Source organism: Salmo trutta, chromosome 12 (assembly GCF_901001165.1).
Source record: "Salmo trutta chromosome 12, fSalTru1.1, whole genome shotgun sequence".
Lineage (NCBI taxonomy): Eukaryota > Metazoa > Chordata > Actinopteri > Salmoniformes > Salmonidae > Salmo > Salmo trutta.
The window spans coordinates 21,877,574-21,897,333 of NC_042968.1; the positions used below are offsets into that span (position 1 = coordinate 21,877,574).

Consider the following 19,760-nt stretch of genomic DNA (forward strand, 5'->3'; position numbering starts at 1 on the left):
ATATTGTAGCTACTTCTATGATATATTACATATTTGCTGTACACTACTCAAGTAACACAAAGTTAAAAAAAAATCCATCCAATAACATTTATTAGAGTACAGATTGTAGTATATTCATTAATTGAGAAACAATAACAAAGATTATTCTTATCAACACTTGGGTTAAGGACTCAGCATACATCTGAAAAATGCACAACTGCACTAAATTCATCAACATAATTGCAGAAATGTTTATTTGTTCTAACAAAATAAGTGAAACAAATTACATGAAATAAAACAAAACAGATTACATATGTCAATTTATTTATTCTGAAACAGAGTGAATGGGTAAACAATGTGTTCTAAAAAAATATATGTTAAACCCCATAAAATGTTAACACATTCAATACAAATATACACTACTTGTTCTGGTAGATCTTATAGTTAAACTTGATTTAAACTCCTTTGTCTGTGATAACAAAATAGTTTCTCCCTTTCTGTGTGATAGATGAGAGAAGAGGGGTGACTGGAGTTGACGACATACCTGTAAAACACAAGCACAAGCAATTACTGAGAGCATTCGTTTTTGCCCACCCTGTACACGGGGTAGGCCGAGTTTACACAGGGTTAAAAGTGATTGCATTAGTTTTTTTAAAGAACTGGGCCGCTTATCTGGCATGAGCCGGGTGCCCTGCACGAAACAAAAGTGACATAACACATGCAGTAATGAGTTAGGATTTCATGTTCACCTGCACAAGTGTTTGCTCTTGATAAATCACCATCTACCGTCCCAAAGAAAGCTAGTTTGAAAATTTGAACATACACTTTTATGGAAAAGACATGTTGTATGTTTCTGAATGATCCATCATGCTGCCATGTTGACAATATGACCAGGTTGCGCATATTACTGTTCAATTTGAGCAGGGTACTCTGCCCTCACCGGTTTTAGCCGGTCATGTGACTGGCCATAGCCTGGTTCACCCCGGTTCAGTCTAATCAAATCAACTCACTCAATAGCAGACCCTCTGAAAAGCATCAAACAACTCAGCACATCTGTCTGGAGAATGAGATGGACACAATGAAAGTCTGTCATGGTTCCTCTGCCCCCTTGTGGCCATGGACAGAATTGAATAAAGAAGTGGAGCCATATATGAGCAGTTAAATAACTAAAACCACATCAGATAAAACGTTATAATGCTGAGCATTCACCTGGAAGACTTGACTTCTCAACCTGAGGGTATGGAACAAAATGCAGAGAGAGAGAGCTATTGTTCATAATTTGGTGTCTCTGCAGCTCTAACAGGGCTCCCGAGTGGCTTAACGGTCTAAGGCACTGCATCTCAGTGCTAGAGGAGTCACTACAGACCCTGGTTCCATTCCAGGCTGTATCACAACCGGCTGTGATTGGGAGTCCCATAGGGAGGCGCACAATTGGCCCAGCGTCGTTAGGGTTTGGCCGGGGTAGGCTGTCATTGTAAATAAGACTTTGTTCTTAACTGACTTGCCTAGTTAAATAAAGGTAAAAAAAACCCCTAGAAGATGTGGCTCTTCCCATTGACAGAGATTAAAGGGGATATTAAACAAAGCCCAGCCCCAGACATATAGATAGTGTACCTGAGGACACACAGTGCCTGAGTGACTCTAGGAGGTTGGTGCTGGCAAACTCCACCACTCCTCTGAAGGGCTCTTCTCTGCCTGTCAACTTCTTGTTGGAGTCATCTCGGAACTTGGTCTCCAGCTGAGAAGAGAGCAAAATACATTGTCACACACAGCACAGCAGGCACATGAGGAGAAAGCTTTTTGTAAACAATCATAGTTCAACTTCTTGCACCTTGTAGACAGCTTTTTGCAGTTGAGGTAGTGTCCCATCACCGAAGGCCTCACAGGCCATCTGAAGTCGGTTCTCTGTATTCTCAGCCTGTTCTTTCTCTATATTGGGGTCTAAAATGAGAAAATAGTTTGTGTTTCACTGACATTCTAAGTCAATATTCTATTGATATCTAATTTGTTGTGGTTGTCACCATGATTCTGTTCATGTATACATTACAATTGTATTTTATAAGCAGACAACAAAACATACTTCTAGGGACAGGATTCTTTTCCTGAAGAGGTTTTGGATGTTTGTTGGGGAACACCTATGAAAGAAGGAAAAGGTGCAGAACACAGAATCTCTATAGTTAGTTCTATAGGCTTTCTTTGTTAGCAGTAAGCAGTGGGATGGTCATGATAAAGGCTTTTATATGGCCCGTGTCCTGTCATTGGGGACAGGGCACAGGGCCAAGGCCTACCTGTTGGTACTGCCTCATCAGCAGGTCTCTGATGGCGGTGAGGTTCCGTCCACTGAGGTGAGCATCCTTCATAGAGCCATATCTTGTGGCCAGAACCAAGGCCTGTATGACAGAACTCAGTCTGTTAAACAGGCAATACAGACCATAGAAACAGAATTCAAAGCATTGCAATATGACGTTATGAATCCCCTCAGGGGCAATTTAGAAAGCATCCTTGCCTGGTTTAAAAGAGGCTTATGCTTTGAAGTCACGCCGGTCACAAAGACATAAGGGGTCTGAAGATGGTGGACAACGTATGTGGGTTTAAGGTGGTTAGGCTTTGTGAAGTTGTCCCCCCAGGCAATACGTATCCATATGGCCTCATCTGTGTGTTTCTTTATTTTAATAGACACCTTGGAAGGAAAGACAAACACAGGCATTGACTGAGATGGCACATGCAAGCACAGCAAATGAGGGACATTACAAGCCATTTTAATGAATGTTAGTTCTGTCTTTTCTACCAAGCATATAAAAGCTGGAAGTCATACATACATGGCTGATGAGCTCTGTGAGGTTGGCCTTGAACTGTTCCTTGAACTGTGTCAGCTCAATAGATGGTGCATCCTCTGTGAAGAAAAATATAATTGAAATTAACAAAAATGCTGATTAGGCTACCTCTAATACCTTGGAACTCTAATATTGATTAGGGTCCATTTTCAAATGGGAAATTTGTGAGTGTCAGTGAAAGCACTTAGATAATAAATGTACAGCAAGGTATTAGAGACTTTCATTTACCCTCTGCATCAAGGAGCTGGAAGCCATGCCACATTCCCTGGTTCGGATTCTCAATGATATCTGGAAAGCATTGGTGAAATGTATTATCTATTACTGACAACTAAGTTGACCATTAGCTACTGAGGGGGAAATTAGTTAATTCACACGGTTAGTTAACACTTACAGATCATTTCGAGTTCTGTGATGTGTTTCACTCTCAAGCCATTCTCCTGGGAAAGATACAAGTAGAATATATCAGAAAGGGTTGATTGTATAACAACAAAAAATGTGGATTACACTTAGCCTATGATGAACTGTTAAGGTGAGCTAGATTAAATTAACAATTTAAAGAGAACATCACGAGAAAGCTAGTTAGATAGGTAACGTTAACTATATAGTTAAGCAGCTACATCTACCTCACAGAGAGCCAGTAGATGTTCCGTCAACACCCATTTTGGTTGTGTGAGGTCAAGCGAATGCAGGTCCTCTCTTGATAGATGAGCCCACTTGCCAAGCATTGTCTGGAGCATTTGATAAGGGATTCGTCGTATCAGACGTTGTAATATACGCTTTGTAGAGTCATCCATGCTTAAAATCGATGTTTTAACCAATTCAACTCTTAAAACGCATTAGAAAGCAAGGTAACGGCAGACACGCAAATCCAAAACAAACCGCCGAACGAGGGTCAACCAATCGGATTCATTTGGTGGGTCACACTTCCTGTTTCGTCATTTCCTCTTCAGATAACGTTTTCCACATATTCACACGCTTTAAAGGTGTTTACATGTTAGTACATGTGGTTTAAGATTGTCCTAAATTAAACCAAAAACGTGTAAAAACCAAATAAATAGAAAACTGACATCTGGGATTTTGTTTCGTAAAAATGTATTCGTCTTTCCACTGCAATATGCGATGGCGCCGTCTGCTGGAGAGGCATAGATGCACAGTGCTTAGGAAGAATTACATATGATGATATAGCTATAATGCATACATACTACAATCGTACATAAATATGTAATATAATGTGTTTTTTGTAATAGTCGTGCAATGACTGGAGTTATTTGTTGTGTTCAATTGAGGGATTGCCCATCCACATGTGATCGACAATTAATGTGATTGGACCACCATCCAACGGGAGCGGGTGTTGATTTGCTACTGTAATGTCAGTCAGAGTGTAGTCCTTTGCCTTTACGAAAGAGTGAGAGAAATGTAGATAGCTACCATCATGTCCTCCTGTTATCAAATAAATAACTAGGTTTACAATCGAATGCTGTCTGAATTGTTAAACACATTTTTCAAGATTTTTCAGGTAGCTAGCTAGATGTAAATACATCGACAGTAACCTGGCAGTAATAGGAGTTAAAACAAGGGGTTGAAAGAACGTTGCATTTGCCCATTAGTGGTATTTCTCGCTAATACTAGCCACTGGCGCTAGCGACATTTGGTCAACTTGCGATCAACGATATATTATATTCCCGGAAGATAGATATCTCAATGATATCCCAACTGAACTGGTAATAACTTTATTCAGTTAGCTACCTTATTCTATTCACAGCTTTAAGGTAATTCCACATTCCAGTATATTTTGTTACAGTACTAGCTACCAGAGTGTGGGTAGTACTATAGCTGGAACAGTCTGTAACTAGCTAGCTATATAGCTAGTATCATTCAATTTAACAATTTTTGTTTCCTTGGCCACTTTGCTGCATACACATTTGAGTCTATTTCAACTGGTCTCTGAATATGTAACAAAGTCCATCTCCATACAACCACAACTTTATGACTTAATAACAACGCTGCCACTGCTAGCCTACTTGTTACAGTAGAGGCTGAAGTCACTTTTCGGGCAATCACAGCTTTGAGATTAATCAGGATGAAAGAATGGGCTCTTATGACAATAGCCACTGATCATTGTGTCTGGTACTCTGTCCTTCATTAACCCATACAGGCAATACTATCCATGTCTTTACCTATACTTGTATTAGTTGTAACCTGCCCACCTGTGTTTTACACCTCTTTTTTCTCTCATTCCAGGTAAGTGTAAACAGAAAATGAATCATCCCCATGAGTTTGCAGGATGGAGAGGGACTGGGTGGATGGAGTATAATTTACAGTAGACACTCATTACACAAACCCAAATAGTTAAATAGTAATTTTCAGTATACATTGTAGTCACAAACATGGTTGGTATTGTTTGTCTTTCCAGTATTGTTGGAGTGGTAAGCCCTTAACTCAGAATGCACTCTGATCTGTCGCCTCACCTGCACACGGACGAGTGCAATATACTGATAAACCTGCTGAAGCAGTGCCACACGGAGGTAAGATATTGTATACTTACCTGAGAACCATAGGCTGGGTCATTCCATGTCATTTCAGCAAGCCTTTACACCCACCATCTCAGATTGTTCTGAAATCGTTTCTGTAGTAGAACCAGATAAGATTAGCATTCCTGAAATATTATTTTGTTGAAATGTATTTGATTTCTGAGAAATTAAGCAAATTGATTGCTCCTAAATAGGACCTTTTAATTTATAGGATTCACATAATATTCAACAAATATAGTACCCAACATCCAATTTGGATCAGACTTCTTCATACCATTGTGTAAAGGCATAAGGAATCCAAGAAAATGGTCAAAGCCACCCACCGACCCACCACACCCCAGGCCAATCCCACCCCAACAACCAGTATACAGTATCAGTTTTCTGTGTCTCAGAAGTAGTATGGAGCTGTGGCTTGTAGTATTGCTTCTTCACCCTTTGTATTGTATTCCCTGGGAATCTGGTGATGGTTTTTCCCCGTTTAGAGAAGTTATCCATTGAAGTCTCTTGCATTATTTACCATAAATTAGTGTGAAAGTACGATGTTTTGCACACTAGATGCCCCTGTTCCTGCTACTGCTACCACACACCTTTATCCATTTTGCTGGTCTCTTGTGGTTCTTATCAAAGGCCCAGTGCAGTCAAATACGTGATTTTCCTGTGTTTTATATATATACTGCTCAAAAAAATAAAGGGAACACTAAAATAACACATCCTAGATCTGAATGAATGAAATAATCTTATTAAATACCTTTTTCTTTACATAGTTGAATGTGCTGACAACAAAATCACACAAAAATAATCAATGGAAATCCAATGTATCAACCCATGGAGGTCTGGATTTGGAGTCACACTCACAATTAAAGTGGAAAAACACACTACAGGCTGATCCAACTTTGATGTAATGTCCTTAAAACAAGTCAAAATGAGGCTCAGTAGTGTGTGTTGCCTCCACGTGCCTGTATGACCTCCCTACAACGCCTGGGCATGCTCCTGATGAGGTGGCGGCTGGTCTCCTGAGGGATCTCCTCCCAGACCTGGACTAAAGCATCCGCCAACTCCTGGACAGTCTGTGGTGCAACGTGGCGTTGGTGGATGGAGCGAGACATGATGTCCCAGATGTGCTCAATTGGATTCAGGTCTGGGGAACGGGCGGGCCAGTCCATAGCATCAATGCCTTCCTCTTGCAGGAACTGCTGACACACTCCAGCCACATGAGGTCTAGCATTGTCTTGCATTAGGAGGAACCCAGGGCCAACCGCACCAGCATATGGTCTCACAAGGGGTCTGAGGATCTCATCTCGGTACCTAATGGCAGTCAGGCTACCTCTGGCGAGCACATGGAGGGCTATGTGGCCCCCCAAAGAAATGCCACCCCACACCATGATTGACCCACCACCAAACCGGTCATGCTGGAGGATGTTGCAGGCAGCAGAACGTTCTCCACTGCGTCTCCAGACTCTGTCACGTCTGTCACATGTTCTCAGAGTGAACCTGCTTCATCTGTGAAGAGCACAGGGTGCCAGTGGCGAATTTGCCAATCATGGTGTTCTCTGGCAAATGCCAAACGTCCTGCACGGTGTTGGGCTGTAAGCACAACCCCCACCTGTGGACGTCGGGCCCTCATACCACCCTCACGGAGTCTGTTTTTGACCGTTTGAGCAGACACATGCACATTTGTGGCCTGCTGGAGGTCATTTTGCAGGGCTCTGGCAGTGCTCCTCCTGCTCCTCCTTGCACAAAGGCGGAGGTAGCGGTCCTGCTGCTGGGTTGTTGTCCTCCTACGGCCTCCTCCACGTCTCCTGATGTACTGGCCTGTCTCCTGGTAGCGCCTCCATGCTCTGGACACTACGCTGACAGACACAGCAAACCTTCTTGCCACAGCTCGCATTGATGTGCCATCCTGAATGAGCTGCACTACCTGAGCCACTTGTGTGGGTTGTAGACTCCGTCTCATGCTACCACTAGAGTGAAAGCACCGCCAGCATTCAAAAGTGACCAAAACATCAGCCAGGAAGCATAAGAACTGAGAAGTGGTCTGTGGTCACCACCTGCCAAACCACTCCTTTATCGGGGGTGTCTTGCTAATTGCCTATAATTTCCACCTGTTGTCTATTCCATTTGCACAACAGCATGTGAAATGTATTGTCAATCAGTGTTGCTTCCTAAGTGGACAGTTTGATTTCACAGAAGTGTGATTGACTTGGAGTTACATTGTGTTGTTTAAGTGTTCCCTTTATTTTTTTGAGCAGTGTATTTACACACTAAGGGTTGGAATAATACTGTGAAATTGTCTACGTTTTTCCCTCCCCACTTAGACCACTTCCAGACAGTCCTAGCTAAATTCTTGCTTGAGAAATTGCTCTTTGCTAAGAAGCTATTTTCGTTTAATTTTGACAATTGTAATGGAAAACAACCATAGTAAGTTGCTTAATTGGTACCCAGAAGGGATTTGATATTGATATATAAACATCTGCATTGGACCTTTTAATGGATCACAACATTTTCTTTGAAACTTAGGGTTGAAAACCAATAGCTTTTGCTCATGGTGAAAATAAATATTGCGGTAAAGCCAGCCCTCCATGAAAGCAATTCAGTTTGTCCTTCTTTTAACAACCTAATACTTCAACCCAACTCTCCATGAATAGTCCAACAAATGGCAGCTTTCTGAGAGGGCTATCCGTATGTCGCAATTCTCATATGAACACTTTTCCTACAAGCCCAAAACTTGGGTTATTGACTAAAATGTTTTGACAACCCTAATAAAATAATACAATTATAAACCTTTGCATGGCAGTCATGTTTTTCAATACAATTATTAGAAAACATCTCTGAATGTAGTGTGATTAGTGACATTTACCATTAAACCCAACCCAATACCATTACCAATGCAAAAACGCAATACAGTGTGTGTTTGGGACTTTTACCATTGAAGACCATAATATTGAAATAATTAGAACTGCTGTAGCCTAATGGTTTGCTTGTTTGCCAGGAATGGTCTAACTAACCCAGACCTTTTTTGAAGGGAATAAATCACACACACAGAGGGGCTGTTTCCTGGACACAAATTAAGCCTAAGAGAAGGACAAACGGAATTGCTTTCATGGAGGACTGGCTTTAAATGTTCATATAGTTTATTTTCATCATGAGCAAAAGATTTTGGTTTTCTACCCTAAGTTACAAAGAAAATATTGTGATCTATTTAATAAACACAAGAGACCAGCAACATGGATGAAATGTTGTGGTGGCAGTATCAGGAACAGCGGCATCTAGTAGGCAAAACCTGGTACTTTCACACTAATTTATGGTAAATAATTCAAGTGACTTCAATGGCTAATTTCTCTGAACGGGGAAAAAAAAAGAACATCACAGGGAATACATTACAAAGGATGAAGAAGCAATACTCCAAGCAGCAGCTCCATACTACTTGTCAGACATAGAGAACTGATCATGTATACTGATTGTTGGGTTGGGATTGGTGTGGAGGTCTGGGTGGCTTTTGATAGTATTATTGGATTTCTCATGCTAGGAAGAATTATGGTCCAAATCGGAAGTTAGGTACTATACTGAAAGAATATATAAACGCAACATTGCACAGCCATAGGCCCTCCCACTTGGGAGCCAGGCCCAGCCAATCAGAATGAGTTTTTCCACCACAAAAGGGCTTTATTACAGACAAATACTCCTCAGTTTCATCAGCTGTCCGGGTGGCTGGTCTCAGACGATGCCGCAAGTGAAGAAGCCGGATGTGGAGGTCCTGGGCTGGCGTGGTTAAACGTGGTCTGCGGTTGTGAGGCCAGTTGGACGTACTGCCAAATTCTTATGGTAGAGAAATGAAATTGAAATCTCTGGCAACAGCTTTGGTGGACATTCCTGGACTTAGCATACCAATTGCACACACCCTCAACTTGACATCTGGCATTGTTGTGTGACAAAACTGCACATTTTAGAGTGGCCTTTTATTGTCTCCAGCACAAGGTACACCTGTGTAATGATCATTCTATTTAATCAGCTTCTTGATATGCAACACCTGTCAGGTGGATTATCTTGCCTAAAGAGAAATCCTCACTAACAGGGATGTAAACAAATACTATTTTTGTGCGTATGGAAAATGTCTGTGATCTTTTGTTTCACCTCATGAAACATGGGACCAACACGTTGCGTTTATATTTTTGTTCAGTATATATTTATTGAAGATCATATGAATCCTACAAATTAAAATGGCCAATTAGGGTGCAATAAATTAGCTTAATTTCTCAGAGATCAAATTATATTTAAACAAAGTAATGTTTCAGGAGTGTTAATCTAATACGTCTAACTACAGAAACGATTTCAGAACAATCTGAGATGGTAGGTGTCTCAACGACTCAACAGCATCTAAGAACATGTCCCACGTAGACCTTCACCTGAAAGATCTACTGTATTGCTCTACAATGTAGCTGTTCTAAACTAATGTGTAGGAGCAGTCAAGTATAGCTACACTCTTACCTGTCAAAAACATGTAATTGTCTCATCCTCAGCACAATGTCAAGAAGTTCTTTGGCCATTGCAATGATATGGACCGTGCCATGAGGGCTTGTTTGAAGAACGAGGTGAGGACTACCAGCAATTTGGTTTTAATTCTAAAAGGGATGCCTCACCAGATGCCTACTATTGTCATATCTCATTGATGGGAGCACTTTGGTATTTTCAACAATGTTTCTCTTTCTGATCAACAGCGAATTGCAAAGAGGGAGAAAAGCAAACAGCATGCTAAAGAGATGAGACAGAGGCTGAAAGACGGCCCTAAGGAAGAGTTCTGAATGGCAGTACTGGCTGAGCCGATGCTCCAGGAAGGGGCACAGGAACTGGGTATTGGAGGACTTGGGACTTACTGGGGCCTACCATGAGAAGCCTACCTTACTGCCTGGACATCTGGCCACAAGAAGTCTCTCATAATGTTGGTTTCAGTATGTGTGTTGGGTGTGGTGGATTGTCATAGACAGTGGTGGATGATCATTTCGCTACTCAGTGATCAGAGCTCATATGGGGGGGGGGGGGTTCTGTTTTGAGGACTGCTATCATGGTTGATTAAATATGTAAAGTACTTAACAAAATAATTGTTTTAAATTGTCTGAGTTTCTGACTGGGGAATGACAATGATGAATGAACACTGGATTTCTATTGAATAAAGTTCACCAAAACACAGAATTGCCTTGATGTTATTTTCATATGGGGAGTTAACCAATACTTTACTTATATGTGAAAGCTCCAAGCTCACATGACATTTCATTAATTTACAAATGTGTCAGTGTCATACTCGCAGCCTTATTCACCCAAGTCCTCAACGGCTGCTTAAGAGGGCTGTTCATATCCAGCTCCCATTCAGCCTGAACAATCCACTGCATTTGTTATAAGGCCTTTTCAGAGCAGGACGTTTTGACTCACCTGAGGGCTATTCTCAGCTGTGGTTGATTGACTGAAGTGCCAGACCAATAACAAACGAATAGTCTGGCTCCCACCCAGTGTGTGTGTCAGAACACAGAGGGGAAGCATCTGGACATTCATAAACTCAGTGGATCTTCCAGAGAAACATAATACAATGACCATCTATACAGCAGTTAGCACTAGGAATACAATGCACTTTCTAAATGTTAAGTGATCATTAGATCTTAATTATGCAGAATGAAATGCTACAGAGACACAGCCATGGTTGGTATTGCCTAAATCCTGAATGAATGCCACTAGGTAATTGTGTGGAACATTGTAATATTTCATTCAGAGCAAACTTCCCCCTCCTTTTCCTGTCCGGATGACTCACAGCGGTTTAGCATTAGGCCCCCAGTCATTTCTGGAAAGCAGTGACGGTGAAAAGAATGCTGAAGAGGGTTATAGTGAGAGTGCCATAGAGGAGCAACCCATTCATGTTTATTTGGTGTGGTGTGTTTCAATAGAGAGGAGCCCAAGGACAGATGGATGCTCTTTTAGTTTGGCCTACAATATATTTATCTGATCCAAATGATGTGTGCTTTTATCCAAACAAGGACATTGATACTATACAAATGCAGCAAACAAAAATAAAGTTTGTAGGAGTGATGACTAAGTAGGAACAAAACAGTTTTTAAACACACAACAAAAACACCATGTTCAAATGAATGTCATAGTTTATTCAAAGCAGCTCGACCCCCAAACTCTCACAACGTACGGATACAGCATCCTACAGACAAAAGATACAACTTCTAAGGCACCCCGAGGTGTGATTTTAGACTAGAGAAAGGAGTAGAAACTCAACATGCTATAGGTTTGTAAATGCTTGGAAGATGCATAGAAACATCATATGGAGATGATAGGAGTTTACAAACTAAACCTAAACACATGGCTTACAGGGCCAGTCATAATATTCAAGGGTAAGTCCTCAACAAATGAATTATACATGTTTTACTTGAAATTATTCAAATGCATCATTCAAACACAATGTTCCTCTATTTGGGTCCTGGGAGAGCAGCCTGGTCTCAGACTATACGTAACAAAGTAAATGTAAACCAAGATACAAATTGGTATGATATTTTACGTTTTTTTATGGTTAGATAAGACAGATGGTTACTTAAGGCAAAAATTAGTTGGGTGGGGCTGGATAGGTTGGTGTATAACGTGAACGTCTAGCAACCTAAAGGTTGCGAGTTCGAATCTCATCACGACCAAGTTTAGCATTTTAGCTAATTAGTAACTATACTTGCTACTTTTTAGCTAGTTTGCAACAACTTAGCATGTTAGCTAACCCATCCCTAACCTTAACCCTAACCCCAGCTAATGTTAACCACCTAGCTATAATTCTGAAATATCATACGTTTAGCAAATCGTAATATATTGTACATTTTGCAAATTCGTAACATATTATACGAAACGGTTGATGGACGTCCACAAATGAATACATACCATACGGAAGTAACATAACATACGGAAGTAACATATCATACTAAATGGAGTGTACGAATTTACGTACAGAATAATACAAAATGCTCTGAGACCAGGTTGGGGAGAGGTACAGGCAAAACTCAAATCTTGAATATATTAATATACATTTAATCTTACACTATACTTTAGCAATACACTGATCAACACGCAAATAATAAATTAATTAGAGAAATTGTAATTCAAATATAATTGGGAATGGTTGATTAGAAATTGATAGAGCTTTGATTTGTCAGATCTGTTAATAGTAATGTTACTTTAAATGTTTCAAAGTTTGGCATAAAGTGGTTATCAACAGCCTTTAAAAATAATTATGCTGCATGTAACCATTTTTTGTGTGTTTGTTGTGTCTACTATCACACAGGGCAGATCTAGGGAAAAAAGCAATTTACTGAGAATATCTGGAACAGAAGATAAAAGAGAAAGAGATACCTCTGGGGACAGGGAAACATTATGGCACTAGAGCCTCAAGGGGAACTTGAGCACTAACTTTAAATAAATACAAATAATAATTGTGCAAGATTTCTAACATTGCTTACTATGGCAATACAAAACATACCCTGAAATGTAAAGTATTTTGACAGGCAACACACGTATCTGCAATATTGTACATGCATATAGTTACACCATATAACACCTACATGGTTCATATATGTGTACAACTGCGAAAATCCACAATTTCCTGAATGATACAAAACAATTTCCACAAAACTACATTTCATTATTGAGTAAACCAAAAATAGATATCCATACATACAATATATGTAGATATACATTTCCCATTTCCTAAAGCCATCATCACATGCAGGTATTATCTGCTTCAGCTGCACTACTACTGCATCGTCACAACACAGACAGCCAACAGACGAAAAGTGCAGTGATTACTTTGGGACAAAACATAATCTTTCTGTGCTTTACAAAAATACACAATGTCTCACTAATAACCAATTGCAAGGTAATATCAAAATAATTATCTGTCCAAATATCATAGCTACACTCTTCACAATGTAATATACATGCCTTTATAATCAACGGGGTATCAAACCCTGGTTGTCTTCGCGATTTAAGACTGCAGTAGCCCACTGAGCTAAAGGCCGGGCATTAGCTCTGGGAGCCAAAAGAAGTCTTCAGGTCTCAGGCAAGGTTCGTCAACACAGAAGAGTAGTTAAGCAAACCACCCCCGCTACACCTTTGCACTGTAATACATGTCATATATGTACCTTGATGATAATGATGACGCTGCACATGTTGCTGCTGATATAATAATGATGACACATATGTCTCACCCTCTTTCCTTCCTTTCCCAGGGAGAGGTCTCCTGTTGATCAATCAACAGTCTCCACATTCTAATGAAAAGAAGCAATCAGACAGCTCTGGTTCTCTATGGGAGTGCTGGTCGTGGTCAAAGAGGGCCCTTCTATATATTCACATTCAGAGGTCAAACACACCCTTACTGACAAACCAAATACAAGCAATTGAATAAACACTTTCAAAAGAGCATCGCAAAACGGCCTATATAAATCCAGAAAGAGTTCACTGTCAACATTGCCCATTCACAGTGACTTCCCACTTATGGGTGTGTATCATTGGGCATTACCTACCTCTAACTCTTCCCCAGTGGCCCTCCTATTACACCACACCGAATTCAATGGACAGGTTTCACTTAAATTATGATTTACTTCTTTGGCCAGGGTTACTGCATTGTAAGGTGAGAAAATATACGTTCCACTCTGACCTCAAGCATAGCTTTGATTTTCACTACACCTCAGAGCCCAGGAGGACGCCTCACCTCAAAACAGAAAGACTAAAGCAAGATACAAAAAAAAAAAAAACAGCAGACTAATAGAAAATATATACACATGGTATGCTTTTTTTGTATTTAGGATCAAATCTAAATACATTTTCAAATAATTGAACAATGACATTAGCCATCAGATGAGCTATTTTGCCTCCATGCACTCACACCACATTCTGCCGCTGTGCCTCCATTTTCCTGAAGAGCCCTGTTCACTGTCATGACTTCCTGTTCCAGGTCAATGCTTCCTCTGGAAGGGGTTAACTGAACTCCAAGCAGGCCAGTATGAATGCAGAATGAATCCTACAGATTAATCCTCTCCAGAAGTTGATGCTTTGCTCCTCATCTTATAGGCAGGGAAATTGAGGGATGACCAAAGTAAAAAACCCATTGATGGTGGTGCTCTGCAGGCCCAGATGTTGACGAGCGGAGATAAGGCCTCGGAGACTGGCAAACTGCTCTCTGCTGGTTGTTAAAGAAGACTGTTGGTAATTGAAGATCAAAGCCCTATATCTTTGGGGAAGTGGCTCAGTAGGTAACTGAAGACCAGATCTTGTGGCCCATAGATAGTTCTGCAGGTGTGTGGAGGTGAAAGGTCAGAGGTCAGTTATCATACACCTTGCTCTGCAGGTAGCTGAAGAGCGCCTCCAGTCCCTTGGTGGAGCACCACAGCTGTTTGAGCATCTGACACTCTTTCTCATTCACCTCCTCCAGGACCGACTTCAGGATGCTCCGCACCAGGCATTTAGACTCTTCCAGAACCTTCCACACACAGGGACAAACATTGTACTGTATTAGTTACAGAACCCGCGCACGCACGCACGCACGCACGCACGCACACAGACACACACCAGTTCAAAAGTTTGGGGTCACTTAGAAATGTCTTTGTTTTTGAAAGAAAAGAAAACATTTTGTCCGTAAAAATAACATACAATTGATCAGAAACACAGTGTAGACATTGTTAATGTTGTAAATGACGATTTTAGCTGGAAACAGCAGATTTTTTATGGAATATCTACATAGGCGTACAGAGGCCCATTATCAGCAACCATCACTCTTGTGTTCCAATGCCACGTTGTGTTAGCTAATCCAAGTTTATCGTTTTAAAAGGCTAATTGATCATTAGAAAACCCTTTTGCAATTATGTTAGTACAGCTGAAAACTGTTGTCCTGATTAAAGAAGCAATAAAACTGACCTTCTTTAGACTAGTTGAGTATCTGGAGCATCAGCATTTGTGGGTTCGATTACAGGCTCAAAATGTCTAGAAACAAAGATCTTTCTTCTGAAACTCGTCAGTCTATTCTTGTTCTGAGAAATGAAGGCGATTCCATATGAGAAATTGCCAAGAAACTGAAGATCTCGTAGAACGCTGTGTACTACTCCCTTCACAGAACAGCACAAACCTGCCTCTAACCAGAACAGAAAGAGGAGTGGGAGGCCCCGGTACACAACTGAGCAAGAGGACAAGTACATTAGAGTGTCTCGTTTGAGAAACAGACGCCTCACAAGTCCTCAACTGGCAGCTTCATTAAATAGTACTCGCAAAACACCAGTCTCAACGTCAACAGTGAAGAGGGAACTCCGGGTTGCAAAGAAAAAGCCATATCTCAAAACAGGCCAATAAAAAGAAAATATCAAGATGGGCAAAATAACACAGACACTGGACAGAGGAACTCTGCCTAGAAGGCCAGCATCCCGGAGTCGCCTCTTCACTGTTGACATTGAGACTGGTGTTTTGCGGGTACCTGTGGATGTATTTCAAGGCCTACCTTCAAACTCAGTGCCTCTTTTGCTTGACATTAGCCTCTTTAACGAAGCTACAATAGTAATGTACAACATTAACAATGTCTATACTGTATTTCTGATCAATTTGACGTTATGACCCCAAACCTTTGAACGGTGTATATACAGTTGAAGTCGGAAGTTTACATACACCATAGCCAAATACATTTAAACTCAGTTTTTCACAATTCCTGACATTTAATCCTAGTAAAAATGCCCTGTCTTAGGTCAGTTAGGATCACCACTTTATTTTAAGAATGTGGAACGTCAGAATAATAGTGGAGAGAATGATTTATTTCAGCTTTTATTTCTTTCATCACATACCCAGTGGGTCAGAAGTTTACATACACTAAATTAGTATTTGGTAGCATTGCCTTTAAATTGTTAAACTTGGGTTAAACGTTTCGGGTAGCCTTCCACAAGCTTCCCATAATAAGTTGGGCGAATTTTGGCCCATTCCTCCTGACAGAGCTGGTGTAACTGAGTCAGGTTTGTAGGCCTCCTTGCTCGCACACACTTTTTCAGTTCTGCCCACAAATTTTCTGTGGGATTGAGGTCAGGGCTTTGTGATGACCACTCCAATACCTTGACTTTGTTGTCCTTAAGCCATTTTGCCACAACTTTGGAAGTATGCTTGGTCGTTGTCCATTTTGAAGACCCATTTGCGACCAAGCTTTAACTTCCTGACTGATGTCTTGAGGTGTTGCTTCAATACATCCACATCATTTTCCTTCCTCATGACGCCATCTATTTTGTGAAGTGCACCAGTCCCTACTGCAGCAAAGCACCCCCAAAACATGATTCTGGCACCCCCGTGCTTCACGGTTGGTATGGTGTTCTTCGACTTGCAAGCCTCCCCCTTGTTCCTCCAAACATAACTATGGTCATTATGGCCAAACAGCTCTACTTTTGTTTCATCAGAACAGAGGACAATTATCCAAAAAGTACAATCTTTGCCCCCATGTGCAGTTGCAAACCGTAGTCTGGCTTTTCTATGGTGGTTTTGGAGCAGTGGCTTCTTCCTTGCTGAGCGGCCTTTCAGGTTATGTCGATATAGGACTCATTTTACTGTGGATATAGATACTTTGTACCTGTTTCCTCCAGCATCTTCACAAGGTCCTTTGCTGTTGTTCTGGGAATGGTTTTCACTTTTTTGCACCAAAGTACGTTCATCTCTAGGAGACAGAACGCGTCTCCTTCCTGAGCGGTATGACGGCTGCGTGGTCCCATGGTGTGTACTTGCGTACTATTGTTTGTACAGATGAGCGTGGTACCTTCAGGCATTTGGAAATTGCACCCAAGGATGAACCAGACTTGTGGAGGTCTACAATTTCTTTTCTGAGGCCTTGGCTGATTTCTTTTGATTTTCCCATGATGTCAAGCAAAGAGGCACTGAGTTTGAAGGTAGGCCTTGAAATACATCCACAGGTACACCTCCAATTGACTCAAATGATGTCAATTAGCCTATCAGAAGCTTCTAAAGCCATGACCAAATTTTCTGGAATTTCCCAAGCTGTTTAACCTGTCTGGGCTAGGGGGTAGTATTTTCACGGCTGGATGAAAAACGTACCCAATTTAAACAGGTTACTACTCTGGCCCAGAAATATGCATATTATTAGTAGATGTGGATAGAAAACACTCTGAAGTTTCTAAAACTGTTTGAATGGTGTCTGTGAGTATAACAGAACTCATATGGCAGGCAAAAACCTGAGAAAATTCCAAGCAAGAAGTGGCCTGTCTGAGAATTTGTAGTTCTTCTTTTGGTTCTCTATCGAAACTACAGTATCTCTGGGGTTACGTAGCACTTTCTAAGGCTTCCATTGGCTCTCTAAAGCCTTCAGAAAGCGGATTGAGGCATCTGTCTCCGTGCAGAGTATAGTAGCTCAGTTTCTCAGTGGTCTGCCTGGTGACAAAGAGATTGGATATGCGCATTCACGAGAACACGCTGTTTTTTCTTTTCCTCTTTGAATGAATACACTATTGTCCGGTTGGAATATTATCGCTGTTTTATGAGAAAAATACCATAAAAATTGATTTTAAACAGCGTTTGACATGCTTCTAAGTACAGTAATGGAACATTTTGATTTTTTTTGTCTCGAAATGCGCTCGCGCGTTACCCTTTGGATAGTGACCTGAACGCACGAACAAAACTGAGATATTTGGACATAACTATGGATTATTTGGACAAAAACAACATTTCTTGTGGAAGTAGCAGTCCTGGGAGTGCATTCTGACGAAGATCAGCAAAGGTAATGAAATGTTTCTAATACTAATTCTGAGTTTAGTTTGCCCCGAAGTTGGCGGGTGTCAAAATAGCTAGCCGTGATGGCTGAGCTATGTACTCAGAATATTGCAAAATGTGCTTTCGCCGAAAAGCTATTTTAAAATCTGACATAGCGATTGCATAAAGGAGTTCTGTATCTATAATTCTTTAAATAATTGTTATGTATTTTGTTAACGTTTATGATGAGTAATTTAGTAAATTCTCCGGAAGTTTTCGGTGGGGATACATTTTCAGAACATCACACGCCAATGTAAAAAGCTGTTTTTGATATAAATATGAACTTGATTGAACAAAACATGCATGTATTGTATAACAATGTCCTAGGAGTGTCATCTGATGAAGATCATCAAAGGTTAGTGCTTCATTTAGCTGTGTTTTGGGATTCTGTGACATATATGCTTGCTTGGAAAATGGCTTTGTGATTATTTTGGGCTATGTACTCTCCTAACATAATCTAATGTTTTGCTTTCGCTGTAAAGCCTTTTTGAAATCGGACAATGTGGTTAGATTAACGTTTTTGTATTTCGCGCCACGCTGTTCCACTGGCTGTTGAATAGAGTGGGACGGTGACGTCCCACCTAGCCCATAGAGGTTAAAGGCACAGTCAACTTAGTGTATGTAAACTTAGTGTACAACCTTCCCTGTAGCTCAGTTGGTAGAGCATGGTGTTTGCAACGCCAGGGTTGTGGGTTCGATTCCCACGGGGGGCCAGCACAGAAAAAAAATAAGTATGAAATGTATGAAATTGTATGAAATGTATGCATTCACTACTGTAAGTCGCTCTGGATAAGAGCGTCTGCTAAATGACTAAAATGTAAATGTAAACTTTTGACCCACTGGAATTGTGATACTGTGAATTATAAGTGAAATAATCTGTTTGTAAACAATTGTTGGAAAAATTCCTTGTGTCACGCACAAAGTAGATGTCCTAACCGACTTGCCAAAACTATAGTTTGTTAACAAGTAATTTGTGGAGTGGTTGAAAAACGAGTTTTAATGACTCCAACCTAACTGTATGTAAACTTCTGACTTCAACTGTATATTGCACTTTTCACTTATTTGTGGTTTCTGTTTGTGGTTAGATAATATTATCTAAGAGTTTTATTCAAATTACAGACCAATGCTCCTGGCAGGCTCCTAACGCAAGTCCTGGGATATAGCATTTCAGCTCTACATGACTATCTCTGTCAGAAAAGCCTACCATAGCACTGCAGGTGGACATCTCCTTCACACGCAGCATCACTTCCTGGTTGAACGTGGTTGGCCAGAAGGCCTGGGATATAGAAATTCAGCTCTACATGACTATCTCTGTCAGAAAAGCCTACCATAGCACTGCAGGTGGACATCTCCTTCACACGCAGCATCACTTCCTGGTTGAACGTGGTTGGCCAGAAGACCTGGGACACCAGGCCCCGGCTGCAGGCTTCCTGTGCCGTGAGCTTCCTCCCGCAGAACAGCATCTCATTGGTCTGTCAGGGTGAGAGGCGGGGACAGGGAAATATATTATTTTTAATTGTACAACAAGGTAATGTAGATGTAAAACATTTAATAACTAGTTGAATCGTGTTTTAATGCAGGGCTTGAACAAAAACCTGCACAGTGGACC

At 40.9% G+C, this 19,760-nt stretch overlaps 3 protein-coding genes across 4 annotated transcripts in view; 1 reads left to right on the forward strand and 2 right to left on the reverse strand.

The window, feature by feature from the left end:
- Window positions 1–73: 73 nt before the first annotated feature.
- LOC115203177 (centromere protein N-like) lies at window positions 74–3,724 on the reverse strand. Its single transcript, XM_029767604.1, has 10 exons — window positions 3,437–3,724; window positions 3,205–3,250; window positions 3,042–3,101; window positions 2,799–2,872; window positions 2,486–2,659; window positions 2,268–2,369; window positions 2,060–2,114; window positions 1,811–1,920; window positions 1,594–1,717; window positions 74–523 (listed from the first exon to the last, which is right to left on the reverse strand). The coding sequence occupies exons 1-10, from the start codon at window positions 3,605–3,607 to the stop codon at window positions 435–437; spliced, it is 1,005 nt and encodes a 334-aa protein (XP_029623464.1). The 5' UTR covers window positions 3,608–3,724; the 3' UTR covers window positions 74–434.
- A 461-nt stretch (window positions 3,725–4,185) lies between these two features.
- LOC115203178 (COX assembly mitochondrial protein 2 homolog) lies at window positions 4,186–10,531 on the forward strand. Of its 2 annotated transcripts, XM_029767607.1 has the most exons (5): window positions 4,192–4,534; window positions 5,055–5,112; window positions 5,227–5,338; window positions 9,862–9,933; window positions 10,060–10,531. In XM_029767607.1, the coding sequence occupies exons 3-5, from the start codon at window positions 5,258–5,260 to the stop codon at window positions 10,141–10,143; spliced, it is 237 nt and encodes a 78-aa protein (XP_029623467.1). In that variant the 5' UTR covers window positions 4,192–4,534; window positions 5,055–5,112; window positions 5,227–5,257; the 3' UTR covers window positions 10,144–10,531. The 2 variants fall into 2 exon arrangements, with proteins under 2 accessions (XP_029623466.1, XP_029623467.1); XM_029767606.1 differs by lacking the exon at window positions 5,055–5,112 and having other exon boundaries at window positions 4,186–4,534.
- A 935-nt stretch (window positions 10,532–11,466) lies between these two features.
- LOC115203179 (chromodomain Y-like protein 2) overlaps window positions 11,467–19,760 on the reverse strand; it is a 45,292-nt gene continuing 36,998 nt past the window's right edge. Inside the window, exons 6-7 of the mRNA XM_029767608.1 lie at window positions 19,480–19,623; window positions 11,467–14,849 (exon numbers count right to left, since the gene is read on the reverse strand). Of these exons, the coding sequence (XP_029623468.1) occupies window positions 14,691–14,849; window positions 19,480–19,623 (303 nt within the window). The 3' untranslated portion in view covers window positions 11,467–14,690. The remainder of the gene's footprint in view (window positions 14,850–19,479; window positions 19,624–19,760) is intronic.

Excerpts from the sequence above, each read along its gene's own strand:
- LOC115203177 (XM_029767604.1), bottom strand. The coding sequence starts at position 3,607 with ATGGATGACTCTACAAAGCGTATATTACAACGTCTGATACGACGAATC. Across the intron at positions 2,873-3,041 it reads CCAGCTCCTTGATGCAGAGG|AGGATGCACCATCTATTGAG; the intron begins GTAAATGAAAGT and ends TTTTCTTCACAG. Across the intron at positions 2,660-2,798 it reads TCACAGAGCTCATCAGCCAT|GTGTCTATTAAAATAAAGAA; the intron begins GTATGTATGACT and ends TTTCCTTCCAAG.
- LOC115203178 (XM_029767606.1), top strand. The coding sequence starts at position 5,258 with ATGCACTCTGATCTGTCGCCTCACCTGCACACGGACGAGTGCAATATA. Across the intron at positions 5,339-9,861 it reads TGAAGCAGTGCCACACGGAG|CACAATGTCAAGAAGTTCTT; the intron begins GTAAGATATTGT and ends TCTCATCCTCAG. Across the intron at positions 9,934-10,059 it reads GGGCTTGTTTGAAGAACGAG|CGAATTGCAAAGAGGGAGAA; the intron begins GTGAGGACTACC and ends TCTGATCAACAG.